Below are 16,421 nucleotides of genomic sequence, written 5' to 3'. Positions count from 1 at the left end.
ATTTATTAAAACTTCCTCTAGTTCTTGTTACTTGATTTATTAATCACTAGGTCGTATTTGTTGTCTTTTCATTATAGTATGTCTCAAACTATAGTGAAGGACCAGTTTTTCTTTTTTTAATTATTTTGGATTGATACTTAGATAAAATATGGATTACTAAACTACTAACAACTAAAAGTGAATTACTAGAATTACCAGAAATGAAGTAATAAAGACACAAAATAAAAACTCACATTTTTAATTATTTGATTCAGTTTAGTCTGACAAATAGATTATTGCTAGGTTTCTACTCCTACTAAATGTCAAATTTTTGTGAAAGTTTCTAAGTACTCTCTTTCTTTACTTAATCTCATCATGCGCTGGCACTTTGAATAGCCCTGGCACTGTTACTAGAATGAAAGAGAATGCATGCTCCCTATCCTTAGCGTTTTTTAAAGAAAGATTTGATTGATTGATTGATTTATAGTGTGCACACATGCGAGTGGGTGGGGGGCAGAGGGAGAGAGAGAAAGACTCTTGACCATGGAGCCTGTCTCGAGTCTTGATCTCACGACCCTGAGATAATGACTAAAAATCAAGAGTTGGATGTTTAACTGACTGAACCATCCAGATGTCCCTCCTTAGCCATTTTTATTAATTATATTTTTTATATTGATCAGTTTTGTGATATTTATATTTTCTTCTATAATGATAGTTAAGATGTTAATCCCTTCTCTTACTTGACTCAAAAGCCAGCTTTCACAGTATTGATTTTGCTGAAATGTATTGTGATCCTTGATGGTTCATGTTAATGGAAGTATGGCTATAGAATAGAGATGATTAGTAGTTAGGTGGCATGGGTGATCTCTAGAGTTAAAACTAGTTCCACCAGTCTGTACAGGAATGCTGATTGCAGGTCTTCATATGATGAGCAGGGAAGTGGTTCAGAAGGTAGGCTACCCTAATTGGGGATAGAGGGACATAGAGAAGGCAAAGAGATGTGGAACGACCACATTTGCCAAAATAAGGAAGGTGTTTACTCTGAGTTTTGCTGCTTTCATGTAATTGAGCCTTGAGTAGAGGTAACAGGTTAAGAATTACGATAAGAATTACCTTAAACTCTGTACTTTTTGACCTCGATACTCATAGTAGGACATTTCTGTAGAAGGTGGTCTACTTTCTTTAGCACTTTGCTTTAGATTAGTTCAGATGTGGTCCCTGGGTCAGCAGCATCACCTTGGAACTTGTTAGATATACAGAATCTTGATTTCTACCTTAGACCTGCTGAATTAGACTGTGAATGAATCCTAGCAATCTGATGTAAAAAAAACCATAAGCCTTTCCAGTAGTTCTGATGCAAGCTAAAGTTTGAGGATCACGGGTCTATATTATAGCCTGGCCAAGAGTTATTGAGAGTCTGGAATGTTAAACACTCAGCTATTTGGAATGCAGTATAAAGTAACTTACCCTGATGTTCTTTTCAGGGTCTATTCTTGCTATATTGGTTGGACTCAGAGGACTCCTTGGGAAAGATCTCTTTTCATCTCTGGAGTTTTGGGTTACTAAGTCCAGTCTCCTTTTAAATTAAATTCTACCTACTTTCCATCTTGAAAGATTCTCTAATTTTCTTATCTAGCACTGGTGTTTTGTCTTGTTTCCAACATTTTTTGTGGCTTAAAAAGTTAAAGAAGTTTTTTTTTTTTCTGTCCTTTTATTGGGACGTTGGTGGGGAAGGGAGGGTAATATGTAATTTAATGAACCATCCTGATCTTGGGCAGTCAGATTTGAATTACTTTACCTTTTTTGATTCTTTCATAAACAAATGGATGTACTAAATTCAAAGGTAATCCATATCTTAAAAAAATAAAACATATGATAACCCATAATATAACTGCTAATATTTTTAGAGAAAGCTTTTGTTGTCAGCAGCAATTTTGTGAAATCTCTTTACTCAGGGGTTTAGAGTAAAAAGTCATTATATAAGGCAAGAATCTTTTACAGTCTCTCTTGAGGATTCTTTTTAAGTTCCATACATGAATTGTATTTCTTTGCTTGTGTGCCAGATCATATAATTGGCTTGTTTTTAGGGGTCCTGTTGCATTAAAAATACTTTTATGTGTTTCAGGAAATTTAGGAAAGTTAAATACACGTCTATACATAAGACTACACAGTATATGCCTACTTAACTTAAAAAATTAACTTGCTTGTGTAATGACCCTGTTAAAAGAAGATTGAGCTAAGAATAAAAAGATAAATGGCAAGTTGTATGTTAATGATTCAGGAGTTTAGAGGTGGGAGTGACTACTGAGAATCCTAGGAAATTTGACAGGAAATAGGTTTGGTTTGTAACTGGCCCACTATGGTCCCTTTTGTATAGCCGACACTGAGTAAATGTTGAATGAAGGACAGATGAGGTTTTGTGGCCTAGTATGGATGGCTAGAGAGGGCATCCACAAACATATATATGATTATATTTTTGTGTAGGATTTCCAAAGTATATAACAGAAGATGAAAGAGAGATTTGAATCCGTATACTAGAGAGCAGCATAATATATTGAAAGAATCTTAGACTTCAAGGGTAAATACTTGAGGCTGATTCTAGCTCTAACATGTTAATGGTATAACTTTAGGTAAGTCATTGAACCTTCATTTCACCAACTATGAAAGAGAAGGATACCATCTGTTTTATCTACTCCACAGAATCATGTGATATATGTGAAAACTTATTTGGTAAACTGCATTGCTATGAAAATGCAGGATGCTATTGCATTTCTTCTGGTGATTTAGAAAAGTAGATTAGTCTTATTTTTCAATTATTTGAATAGTTGTAATGATTGCTGTATTGTGTGTTAATTAGTAACTTCTGATCTTTGGCTTAAAATATTTTGTAAAAATTTTTGAAAATGTCTTTTACTCATTTGTTAAAAATGACTTCTTATGCTACCCAGAAGCAACATTTCTTTTTCTCATCAGTGTGGGTTGAACTGATTTTGCAGAATACAGAAAACTATTGAGAGAAATACTGTTGCCATCTTGTATGTATATGTCACTTGAAATCCTCGATTTAGGGATTATGTTTATATTTCTGAAAATTTTGAAAGCTACTTTGTAACTGAAGTAATATAATTTTGGAATACTTTTATCTTTGTATTTACTTGTGTTTTTTTAAAGTTGGCTTCATTTTGTGCCATGGGATTCTAAACACTGATGCGACAGCATTGAACCTTTGGAAGCTAGCTCTTCAAAGTAGCTCTTGCCTGTCTCTCTTTCGGGATGAAGTTTTCCACATTCACAAAGCTGCAGAAGACTTATTTGTAAACATACGAGGGTATGGCATTTTCATTTATCTTGCTTTTTTGGGAGAAGAGTTGGATTATCTTCATTGAAGTTGGTAATAGAGAAGGGTTCATGTCATACAAGAAGATATCACCTGTATTATCTTACTGGCCATAGCAAGTTGTTTTTAACAATCATCCTGATATGGTAGTATTCATATCATTCATATTCATATCATTTTTATAGGTAACTTTGTAGATTAAAATACCTAGTGTTTCTGCCCTTTCAAAGTTTGTATTCTAGGATAAAGAAGATGTGTTCTCTTTTGCAAATCATGATATGGAATTAGACATAAATATTGCTGAAAGTACCATATACATTTTAGAGTTTTGACATTTTTGTAGTGCTATTTAAAGTACATGAATCAGTCAGAAGCTCTTATTTAGTTATAACAGTTATAGAAGTCAGACCACGGTACATAAGAAAACATGTTCCTTTTAATAAGTTGTTTTAAGTGACTCATGTATATTAATTCCCTGTGAATCGAGCAGTTCATACAAATTTGTTTCCTTGAAATTTTTAATGCCTACATTTATTTTCACATGAGGTTCTATAGACAGTATATTAAAGATAGGTTGAACTCATACTTGGTAGCAATTTTGAAATCTTTTGAAATTAGGAGTGTCTAAAATACTCTGGGATCCCCTGTACCTGAAGGTGTTGAATAATTTTGTTTGGCTTCTTAGCTTCAGATAGAAATAAAGTTTACCTACATTTATTTCATATGCAATTTAGAAATGTCTTGATGAAATTGAGATGAAGCATCTGTTATTTGTTAAAAAATAAAGATCTGGGGGCGCCTGGGTGGCTCAGTGGGTTAAAGCCTCTGCCTTCAGCTCAGGTCATGATCTCAGGGTCCTGGGATCGAGCCCCACATAGGGTGCTCTGCTCAGCGGAGAGCCTGTTTCCCCCTCTCTCTCTGCCTGCCTCTCTGCCTACTTGTGATCTCTGTCAAATAAACAAATAAAATATTAAAAAAAAAAAAAGAATAAAGATCTGTTTAACCTACCAATTTAAGCCTCACATTTTAGTGTGTGTAAGAATTACAGGTTTCTGGACATCATCCCTAAGTTGTATTTCCTGTATCTGTATCTTGAAGAGGTAAAGGAATCTGCCCTCTTTCCCCTACTAATTTTTGAAGTAGAATTTACCGACAAAAATGCATAAATTTTGGTGTCAACAAATTTGTGTATGAATATTCTAGGTGATCACCTATTCAAGATACAGAACATTTCCATCGTGCCCAGAAAATTGATTTGTGCCCCTTTTGGTTACTACTGCCACCGTGATTTACCTCCCAGTCCTTTGGTCAAGAGACTGCTGTTTTGATTTCTTTCTCTGTGGGTGTTTCTGACATTCTCTCTCTGTTTCTCTCTCTCTCTCTTTTTTAAAAGATTTATTTATTTGACAGAGAGAGAGAGCACAGGTAGGGAAGCTGCAGAGGGAGAGGGAGAAGCAGGCTCCCTAGTGAGCAGGGGCTTGATCCCAGGCCTCCAGGATCATGACATGAGCTGAAGGCAGACGCATAACCAACTGAGCCACCCAGGCGCTCCTGTTTCTGACATTCTCTTAGGGTAGTTTCTTGGTTATAAAATGAGGTCTAGTGCCGTATGTACTTTACAGCTCTTATTCGGCTTTTATTTTAGGTGGTGGAGTACCTGGAAATATCCCATGCCATATGGGATAGCTTCTAATTGATTTGCATTTTCTAATTGATTCAGGTTGAAAGTCATGAAACTTGTATTTTGTTTTAGCATATTGATAGCTTCTCTGTAGAATAGTATTTAAATATATGTAAGCATTTAGAACCAGGTAGTCTATATATCGAGCAAACTTACATATGATACACATAAACTTAATGACACCATGAGACTGATTGCCTTGATGTTATGCTTTTCTTTTCTTTCTTTCTTTTTTTTTTGTTATGCTTTTCTAATAAGAAACTTAACCATGTAAGAATCTTCATATTTAGAGTTGAGGAGTCTTAATTTTTTATTAAATCAAGAGTGACCAATTTAAAATATGACTTCCAGTAGTTACACGGCAGATCGTTAATTATAAAGGCTTACGAATTATTAAGGACAGTGATTACAGAATTAGTTTATTTTTGACATTTGCTCAAAGAACACATAAATTTTAGAGTATTTAATTTAGAGGTTGGAATTCTTGGTGTAACTGGTTTTAGCCAGGTTGTCAGGAAGATAGTTTTTCTTTAACGTTTTAGAAATTTTGAGTTTTTGTAGATAGTATTTATGAAAATAATGTATTTATTAGCATTTATTTTTCAAGTGTTATCTTTAAAGTTTTTGATGTTCGTGTCCTGTTCCTTTTAATTTAAAGTAGTCTTATGCTTTCCTGCCCTAGTTTTTTCTGCCACAAAACCCCTATCTCCAAACATTCACTAGCGTTGCTCACTATGTCCTTTCAGAATTTTTTTTTTAATGAAATAGCATAAAAATCAGAAGTAATAGCTTTGTTATTGCTTTAGATTTTGGGAAACCACTGTTAATTTCATTGGAAGTACAGTTTTTAATAACTCCATGAGGGCTTGATGAGGTCGGTGTACTTAATCAAGACTACATAGTAAGCTTTAATTTTTTTTGTTAGATTTAATATAATATGAGAACTCTTTTTCTAAGAAGACTTAACTGAGTACTATAAGGAACAAGGAAAGGAGGTGGGTAGATTTCTTCCATGCATTTTTAGTTTGAGGGTCAGTTTTCTTTGTTGCTAATAGTAAATTTTAATTGACTTTTAGTGTTTGGCTAACTCGTTTTGACTGTTACTGATGAAATTAAGATTAATGTGGTTTTAAATTTTTTTTTCACATAGCTATAATAAGCGTATTAATGACATAAGAGAATGCAAAGAGGCAGCTGTGTCACATGCGTAAGTAGTTCTATCTTATCTGTGGAACTTAAAATCAAGATGAATTTCTTTCTTAAAGCATAATTTTGTTGAAATGATGGTAGATTAATATGTACAGGATGTGATAGAAGTGAGAGACTTAGAAAGACAATTATCATATGATCTCCCTGATAGGAGGAAGTAGAGATGCAATGTGGGGGGTTTGGGAGGTAGGAAAAGAATAAATGAAACAAGATGGGATTGGGAGGGAGACAAACCATAAGTGACTCTTAATCTCACAAAACAAACTAACTAAGGGTTGCTGGGGGGAGGGCGGCCAGAGGGGGGGCGTGGGGTTATGGACATTGGGGAGGATATGTGCTATGGTGAGTGCTGGGAAGTGTGTAAACCTGGCGATTCACAGAATCCTGTGGGATTCTGTGGGATTTATCCCCCTGGGGATAAAAATACATTATATGTTTATAAAAAAAAATAAAAAATTTAATAAAAAAAAAGTTGAGAGACTTAGAATCAATGAAAAATAGGTATATATCCTTAGTATCTAGTAAGCTTCAAGTTAGTACAGACAGATCTTAAATATTTTTGAAATGTTGATATAAATGCTCTAAGAAAGTACTGTACAGAAGTCTTTTATTTTAGGTATCATTTAAGTCTCTTACCATTACTATGCTTTTGTGCCAATATTTTGCAAATTGTGATGATTTTTGTACTATTTCATGAAAATTGACATATTTTCACACTCTCCTAAGTAGTATTTACTTTTCGAAGTATGCCTTTCCTGAATTGTAATAAATATTTTATATTAGTAAATATATAGAATAACTTAAAAGTTAGCATATTTAAGACCTTTGAACAGCTCTTCAATTTTCTCATGAAAGAATTACCAATAATTTGATATTTCAACTTAATTGATATATATGGTATACTTGTATAGAATATTTTCTCTACTGAACTTAGGTAGAAGTAATATTATTTGAGCCATCTGTATTTCTGTAAGCCAGAGAGAAGATAATGCATCACTACCACTGATAAAAATATAAAACCACAAGAAGTTTTAGAATTTAGGTTTAGGCTATGGGATGGATGTTGGGAGTTTAAACCATCTTTATTTATTGCTGTCAGTGTTGTATCATTTTCCTCATGCATATTTTTTCACTTGAATGAAATGCTTATATTATTAAAAAGTTATTTTCTAGTATAAATAACATACTTTGGAGTATGTTAGAATTCCTTTCTTGACATACAAATGATTATCACTTCTTCATTGGATAGACACTGTTGTAAGCACATATATGGTGTCATAGCTATCTTTTATGAAACTCTTTTGAAGGTAGGATGTTCCCCCTCTTTATTTATTATATAAAGCAACCATAAGTAATAAGCAGTAATTTTTCATAGGAATTTCTCACTCCCATAATCCAGGCTTAGTACTTTATAGACTTTTTCTCTCTGTATAAATAACACCACAGGCACCTTGTAGCAACTCTGTATAGCAAAATAGTCAAAATATTATTGACCCCTTTCTTAGAAATTGCATATATATATTGTGTGTGGGGGGTGGTGGTGGTGGTGGTGCCATTCTTTTTGTACCTACCAAAATCTTAAAACCTGAAATTGGGACTGTATATTTTTCATACTGTGACAAGTTGGAATACTTAAAACGTTTTGTGATTTTTTTCCATGTTATTATGTGAGAGTAATTCTTTTTTAAAATTTGTATTTCATTTAAAGAATACCTAGTAATAAATATTTATAATTACCTTTTCCTTTCCTCATCTTTTCTGTTTTTGAACAAGAGTGCCAAGAGATCTCATCCCAGTATCTTTATTGTATATAGCTCTTGTTTAATAAGTCTTATATATTTAATAGGAATGTAGTTAATAAATTGGATATGGATTATCAGATATTTATTAACTTGTGTTCATTGATTTTTTTGTGGGGATGACAGAAATGTATACATAGTAGAACATTGCTTGCTTTTAAGGATTTCACAGTCCAGTTCTTAAAGTGCTGGGCCAAATGGTATTAAAGTTGGAGAAATTATTTAGAAATGGACATTTGGATAGTGGGAAATGCTTTTTGAAGGATTGGTCTTAAAGTTTGGGTAGGATTTTGATAGGTGGAGAACAACAGAATAAATATGGTTATAAAAACAGCATAAGAAAGGCAAGGATAAACGTAGGATTGGAAAGTCCTTTAATGCTATACCATAGAAGATACTTGTAGGGGCTTCTTCCTAAAACAACTTTGGAAATTGACCTGAAGTGATAAGTTATTTAATTGTCAATAATGATTTTAGTGGAAACATTTATTATAATGGTGTCTTTCCCTATAGTGGTTCAATGCACAGAGAAAGACGTAAATTTTTAAGGTCTGCACTGAAAGAACTGGCTACTGTCCTCTCTGATCAACCTGGCTTGCTAGGTCCAAAGGTAATTGATTTAATTCTTGTTCTACCTACAGGTGCGCCATATTAAAAGGAAAAATTCTGTGTGAAGTTTTATTAAAATTTGTTTTAATTTCTTAACTATATGTTTGCTATATTAAAATTAAAAAATATTCTGTATGGGAAATTGTACTAGAATTTGAACTTTTACTAAAACTTATATATAACTGAGAATGAATTTGTCTACTTGGTACATATATCACACTTTCCTCACTTCTAACTTATATATGTACTTTTCTTGATACATATCTCCAGGTTTTCTTCTGTATTTTCATTTTTGCCTTTTGAACTTGATTTCATCAGTTCTTGCCAGTGACTTTTCACTTAGAGAAAGATTATGAGTAGGTTTTACTTAGAAGCTTGGCGTGAGAATAAGCAATATTGTTTATTTCTTTTTAATTAGGCACTTTTTGTTTTTATGGCATTATCCTTTGCACGTGATGAAATTATATGGCTACTTCGTCATGCAGATAACATGCCAAAGAAGAGTGCAGATGACTTTATAGACAAGTAAGTTAGCAACATTTAAAAAGTTATTTTTTAAATATTTTGATGTATGGGATGTGGAACTTGGGAACTTGGAGTTGAATTATTTTGAAAGACCTTTTTAAGGGTTTTTCATATTTCATAATAAAGGAATATTTGTAATATATCATTAGATGATATGAATTAGAATGCGGAGTCTACTTTAGCTTAACATTAGGGTTTTAATGTTTCCTTTCTAATACTCTAGGTTGTCATAAATTCCTGTTTTCTTGCTATAACCAGTACTATTTCCTTTGGAATTCATTTTTTAAGATGACTTACTGTACAAAAATTTAAAGTGTCCTTCCAAAGTAGAGTTGCAACCAAGTGTGTGATTTGAAATGTCTATCATTTTAGTCCACAGTCTTTCAATAGGATTTAGATAAATGAAGCAGAGAAATAAGAGCATACAGAAAAATCTTATTTCTCATCCTCTAATCCTCTTTCATTTGTGATTTTTTGGTAATGATGTAGTTATGAGATACCCTAGTTTTATTTTCATTTTGGGTTTTCCTTTATCAACTTTTTTAGTCATAGCTGTTTTGCTGTTGGGTTTTTTTTTTTTTTTTTATTTTTGTTTTCCATCATGGAAATGTCTTTAGAAAGTAATGGACATAAAATGATATTTGGCAGTGCTTTTTCTAAGAAAAAAATCTTCTTGTAGTAATACCAAAGGCATTTTATATTTTCCTTAATGATGAATTTCTTTTTTGAAATACTTTTCTTGAATTTTTTAAAAAGGCACATTGCTGAATTAATATTTTACATGGAAGAGCTTAGAGCACATGTAAGAAAATACGGACCTGTAATGCAGAGGTATTATGTGCAGTACCTTTCTGGCTTTGATGCTGTTGTTCTCAATGAACTTGTGCAGGTAAAAACTATATCATGCTATTCTCCCTATTATTCTTTGCTTCCCTTCTTTCTAGTAACTGATTTGTTTGCTCAGTATAATCTAGTGCCAAGTGGTGGAGCTACAAATGTAAGTAAGTCATTGTCCTGTCTTGTCAAGGGGATCATAATCTAGAGGGGAGAAAACACTTAGTTGTAGTTGAGTGTAGTAGGTGTTATGCTTAAGTGTGTACCAAGTTCAGAGTGAACACAATGCAGGGAATAATTCTTTATTTTAGCAGTGGAGGTGTACAGTGACCAAGTTATAGAGGACCTTGCAAAAGAGGATAGTCATAAATCAGGTTTAACTAAGTTTTAGAGGAAAAATAGAAGATAAATCCTTTGGCACAGTATGTTAGAAGATCTTTTTATTTTTTTAAATTCATCTAGATGTCCTAATTTGATTAAATGTCCTAAATTTATTTTTAATTTGGATTTTCATCTATTGATTTTTAGTCTTAATTTTTTTTTTGGTTTCTGTAATTTCTTTATTCAGTCTTTTTCATTTTAATATAAATTTATTTTATCTTTATTCCAAATAAGCTAACTCTAAGGGAAATGGGGTTTTTTTTGCTTCATTTTATAAAATCAAGATGTCTTTATACAACACGAATTCTCTGTATTCTAAAACTACTGGTTTCCCAGAGGAATAACCATACTTAGATATCCTGATTTTTTTTTTTCAAACCTACTTAAAAGGTGCAAGTAAGAAAATAAAAAAATTGTTCATGTAATTGTTTACCTTGAATTATATATACCTCCTAGGTTGCTATCCTGAACTGGTGTATTTTTTCCTTTATCCACTAGATGGAGCTTAGATGCTTTCTGTCTCGAATGTCTATTAAAAACAGGAATAGAAGAGCTGATTTTTATCCCTAAAATGTTATTACTTTGCTATACTTTTTTTAAAAGATTTCATTTTATTTATTTGATAGACAGAGATTACAAGTAGTCAGAGAGGCAGGCAGAGAATGAGGAGGAAGCAGGCTCCCTGCTGAGCAGAGAGCCCGATGCAGGGCTCGATCCTAGGACCCTGAGACCATGACCTGAGCCAAAGACAGAGGCTTTAACCCACTGAGCCACCCAGGCGCCCCAACTTTGCTATACTTTTATTTAAGTAGTTACTACTTACTGGATAAACCAGAGGCTTTTGTGCTATCACAATTTAAAAAATAAACCAGACTCCTGATTTCATGTCATTTTTGGAACTTGCTGTGGCTGGTTGGATATTAATTAATAAATGTAGATTTATGTTATATAATATTAAAATTTTTAAGTCATTCCATCTCTTTTGGTATCTTTTGCATCAATTGTATTTTACAATACTAGGAAAATTAATGTTTTTTTTTTTCTAGAATTATAATATTAGTAGCAGTAATACTAGTATTAATAATTGTCAGATTTATTGATAGTATATTTTATTACGTCTGTGCAACAATCCTCAGAGGTTAGGTGTAGTTACCATTTGTTGATGAAAAAAGAATTTACATAACTTGCTAGTATCATAGAGTTCATGAGTAATAGAGCCAGTATTATTTGAGCACAGGCTCTAACTCCAATGCCGGAGCTTTTTATACCCTCTTCTGTTGTAAAGTATATTCATGGTATATTAGCCATTTACTAGGATTTAAATTTAGAACTAAGGTTAACCTGTTAATATAGTTCATTGTAATGGGTGTTAAATTTTTTTATTGAGGTAAAATATCTGTAACGTACGTACAGTTTTCTTTACTAACCATTTTCAAGTGTACAGTGTAGTGAAATTATGTATATACTATTTGTGAGCTAAGCATCCACTTTTTAAAAAAATTGTATTATTCAGCATCAACTTCAGATGCAGTTTTTAAGGTACTCATTTTTCTAGCTGACTTGAGAGGGATATTTTGGTCCTAATTTTGTTGAAGTATAATTTACACACAAAAAAGTCATCTATTCTCAGTGTACCATTTGAATTTTGACAGCTGTACGTCCATGTTACTACTACTACAGTCAAGACGTGGAAAGTTTCCAACACTTAAAAGTTTTCTTGTGTACCTTCAAAATTGATTCTCTCTCTAAACCCCGGGCAACTATTCATCTGCTTTTTGTCACTTTTGCCTTTAAAAACATTTTTTCTCATATAAATGGAATCATATACTATATAATCTATTGTTTGTGATTTCTTTCAGTTAGCATAGTGTTTCTGAGATTCATCCATGTTAATGTATGTATCATTTCATTCCTGTTTAAGGCTGAAAAATACAGTATGGATATACCAGCTTGTTTATCCGTCTACCACTTGATGGACCTATGAATTATTTCCCCAGTTAGTTTTTAACATTATTATTGTTTTTTTTTTTCAGAATCTTTCTGTTTGCCCTGAGGATGAATCGATTATCATGTCCTCTTTTGTTAACACTATGACGTCCCTGAGTGTAAAACAAGGTAAGTCTTCCAAATAAAAGCATATTTTCTCCTAATTAGATTTTCAGATTTGGTTATTAAGGTGGGAATTTAACAATTAATTTTTCTAGACCCATTTATTTTGGACACATTTACTCTGTTCTCTTTGTCTTAGCTTTGTTTTCTTGGAAGCAAAGTTGCCAAAATAGGTGTATAATGATGTTTATAAAAATAATGAGAATTATGGCTTGAAATTTCTTATTTTTCAGTAGATGGGAAAAAAAACCCCCAAAACATAATGAAGTATATATGTGGTCTAAGCATCACCTATGACAGTAGTTGGTACCACTGATGAAATTATATTTAAAAAAGTACCAGGCACTCAAATATTATCCTGTTTAATTCACATCAGTTTTAGAAAGCTGTTGTATTTGGTAGATTTGAAAACTCAAGGTTTGAGAGTTAACTCTATTTTGCCAAGCTCTAACAGGTATTAAGTGTCCCTACTAGTGCAGGGATTTTAAGTTCAGGTCTGTCAATCCCAAATGTTGTATACACAACTGCCTCTTCATTATTTGAATACTTCATTCCAGCAGATTGCTATGATGTTTCAGTGTTGTAATCTTTAAGTAAAAGATACCTAAACCTTGAACATTTCTGAGTAATAAATACATTTTAGTTTAATCAATCTTTATCACACTTAAGTAGTGAAGTTATTGTGAAGTTGCCTGGTGATACTTGGTGTATAAAGAGTTACTTTGAGGAGTTTCACCATGCTGTCCATAGCTTCTGTTTATAGGATTTCTCGAGCTCTCTTCTAGCTTTTTTCAAAATTCGTATGTAAGCACACTAAGAGTTCAGGAGAGAAGTCTATACTTTACACTTCTCTTAGCATAACTCCCTCCTTATATCAACGTCTTTATAGGATTTGAGAATGACTTCACTGTCTTAGCTATTCAATTACTTTTGTTTTTTTAAGTGTACAGTTTAATAGTGTTTAGTATATTCACATAGCAGTGCAGCCATCTCTAGAACTTTCTCATCTTGAAAACTGAAACTCCATAGCTATTAAAGAACACCTCCTGTTAACCTCTTGCCCCTGACATCTATCATTATGAGTTTGACTATTCTAGGTACCTCATAAGTGGGATCGTGCAGTATTTGCCTCTTTGTCACTGAGTTATTTCACTAGCGTAATGTCCTCAGGGTTCAGCCCCACTATAGCATGTGTCAGAATTTCCTTCCTTTTAAAGACTGAATAATGTACCACATTTCTTTCATCTATTCCTCTATTGATGGACATTTGGGTTGCTTCTGCCTTTTGGCTGTTGTGAATAATGCTGCTTTGAACATGGTATGCACATGCCTCTTTAAGACTCTGCTTATAATTCTTTTGTGTATATGGCCATAAGTGGAATTGTCTTAGATCTTAAATTTTAAAACTGATTATATATTTGTGAAACATTAATTTGCTTTGTAATATTTTTTCTATTATTGTAGTTGAAGATGGGGAAGTATTTGATTTCAGAGGAATGAGATTAGATTGGTTTAGATTACAGGTAAGAATAACTTAATTTTCATTGTCATTCCATTTGGGTAATGTATATTTTAGCTAACATGAAAATACTAATAAAAAATTCATTGTTGTATACCTGTTGAAAAGACTAGTTTTGTGTAACTAACCATAGTTTTTACCTCATAGAAGAAACAGTTTTCTTAATTTAGATTTAATCAACATATAGCAATATATTAGTTTCAGATTTACAACATAATGATTCATTCATTCATATTGCAACATGATCATAAGTCTAGTTAACATCTATTACCACAGATAGGAATTTTTTTTCTTCTGAGAACTTTTAAGATCTACTTTTCTTAGCAACTTTCAAATAAGCAATATGGTTTTACTGATACAGTCATCATACTGTACATAACATCTCCAGGACTTACTTATTTTATAACTGGGAATCTAACTTTTGGTTACCCTCAGCCATATTGCCCAACTCTGGCTCCCCACCTCTGGCAACCAGCAGTCCATTGTCTACTATACATTTAGTTTTAAGTATTTGTTTTTTTTTTTTTTAATTCCACATATAAATGAGTTCATTTGGTCTTTGACTTTCTGTGTCTGACTTTCTTCACCTAGTGTAATGCCTTCCGGGTCCACCCATGTTGTTACAGGTGGCAGGATTACCCCATTCTTTTGTTGAATAATATTCCCGTGTGTGTGTGTGTGTGTGTGTGTGTGTGTTTACATCACCATTTCTTCATCTGTTTATCCATTGATTGCCACTTAGGCTATTTCCATGTCTTGGCTATTGTAAATAGTGCTGCATATGAACTTGGGTTTATAGATACCTTTTTGAGTGAGTGTTTTCATTTCCTTCAGATAAATATCTAGAAATGGAATTACTGGATCATATGGTAATTCTAATTTTTTGAGGAGTCTCTATACTGTTTTCCGTAGTGGCTGCATCCATTTACATTCCCACCAGGAGTGCATGAGGGTTCCCTTTTCTTCACATTTTTGCCTTGTGTTTTTGTCAGTAGCTTTCCTAATAGATGTGAGGTGACATCTCATTGTACTTTTGATTTGCATTTTCCTGATGATCAATGATGTTGAGCACCTTTTCATGTTCTTGTTAGCTATCTAGATCTATCTAGATGTCTTCTTTATGAAGGAGCAAGAACAAGCATCCAGCTCACAGGCTGTAGTTTACTGTCCCCTGATATAGTGCCAAAAGCTTCATTTTTCTGAAATGCAGAAATAAATGGTAGTAGACTTTAAAAGTTTTCATTTAATATATAACTCACATAAATAGTTTTAGAGGACTTTTAAAATTCAAGCTTAAAATCTTTGTATAACTGTAGATTTCATAATGAAATTTAATTCCCTGTAAGTTCTTCTAGTAATTATGTGAAAACTGTGGCATAGTTTTTCAGTAACTGAATATTTTAAAAATATGTATATTTTAAAATAATAGTAGTATGTTCTCATTATAAGATGTCATAATATCCAGAGGTAAAGTAGTTTGTACTTTTCCCACTTTCATATCTCAGAAATGCTTTTAATAAGTGGTTTAAATCCATTTAGGTGTTCAAATAGTAAATGGAATTGTACTATACACACCCATGGTTCTGCAACTTAAATTAATTTTTATTTGTTTACAAAACCAATATGTGTTGGTGGAAGAGATTTTTAGTTTAACCCAGTCTCAGGAAGGACTCCTAGAAAGAGCATACCTTTCTATTACCTGAGGTAATTTTGCTCTTAGGTTTCTTCCAACCTCAAAATACAAAGGCATTTTTCTCACCCGTGTTCTTTGTTCTATGGTTGTATACTTTTGGAGATGATTTTATAAGTGAGGCTACAAGTATTAAGTAACTTGCCTGAGTTTGCAGAGTCGGTTAGTGGGAAATCAGGGAGGAACACTTAAAACACCACCACCCCAAAATATTAAATGTGTATATATAATAGGGCTTGTTTTCCCTTTAAAAATAAAGTTTGGGGTGCCTGGGTGGTCCTGGGATCGAGCCCCCGGCATCAGGCTCCCTCCTCTGCAAGAATCCTACTTCTTCCTCTCTCACTGCTCGTGTTCCCTCTTTCACTGTCTCTCTCTGTCAGATAAATAAATAAAATCTTAAAAAAAAAAAAGTTTAGGTATTAACATTTTATTTTAACAAAAGCTGTGAAACAGTATAGAAGTAAGAGCATATAAAATGAAAATAAAAATGAAATTGCTGTGCTACAGGATGTACACATTTAAAATTTTGCAAGTCACTCATCATCAAAAAGCTTGAACTATTTAAGTCTGCTGCTGTCAGTTTGTGAGAGTGCCTAAACCAACATTTGGGTTCAGAAAATTTTAGAGAGTTAAGGTACATTTCGAATTTGCCCTTATTAAATACTTTCAGGATTATTAACTTACTCATTTGAAGGATTCATTTGAGAGTTTATCTGTGTTTAGTCATATGGCAGAATATAAAACATTTC

The 16,421-nt window shown here is 32.9% G+C and overlaps 1 protein-coding gene across 4 annotated transcripts in view; it reads left to right on the top strand.

The window, feature by feature from the left end:
- Nucleotides 1-16,421, top strand: part of NCKAP1 (NCK associated protein 1) — a 101,648-nt gene that overhangs the window by 42,937 nt on the left and 42,290 nt on the right. For all 4 annotated transcript variants that reach the window (XM_046018517.1, XM_046018519.1, XM_046018516.1 and 1 more), the window contains 7 exons: nt 3,151-3,307; nt 6,148-6,204; nt 8,519-8,615; nt 9,033-9,139; nt 9,896-10,028; nt 12,388-12,469; nt 13,928-13,986. In XM_046018517.1, coding sequence (XP_045874473.1) covers nt 3,151-3,307; nt 6,148-6,204; nt 8,519-8,615; nt 9,033-9,139; nt 9,896-10,028; nt 12,388-12,469; nt 13,928-13,986 — 692 coding nt within the window. The remainder of the gene's footprint in view (nt 1-3,150; nt 3,308-6,147; nt 6,205-8,518; nt 8,616-9,032; nt 9,140-9,895; nt 10,029-12,387; nt 12,470-13,927; nt 13,987-16,421) is intronic.

This window comes from Meles meles, chromosome 9, assembly GCF_922984935.1.
Source record: "Meles meles chromosome 9, mMelMel3.1 paternal haplotype, whole genome shotgun sequence".
Classification (NCBI taxonomy): Eukaryota; Metazoa; Chordata; class Mammalia; order Carnivora; family Mustelidae; genus Meles; species Meles meles.
This window is presented reverse-complemented; position numbering and strand designations above follow the sequence as displayed.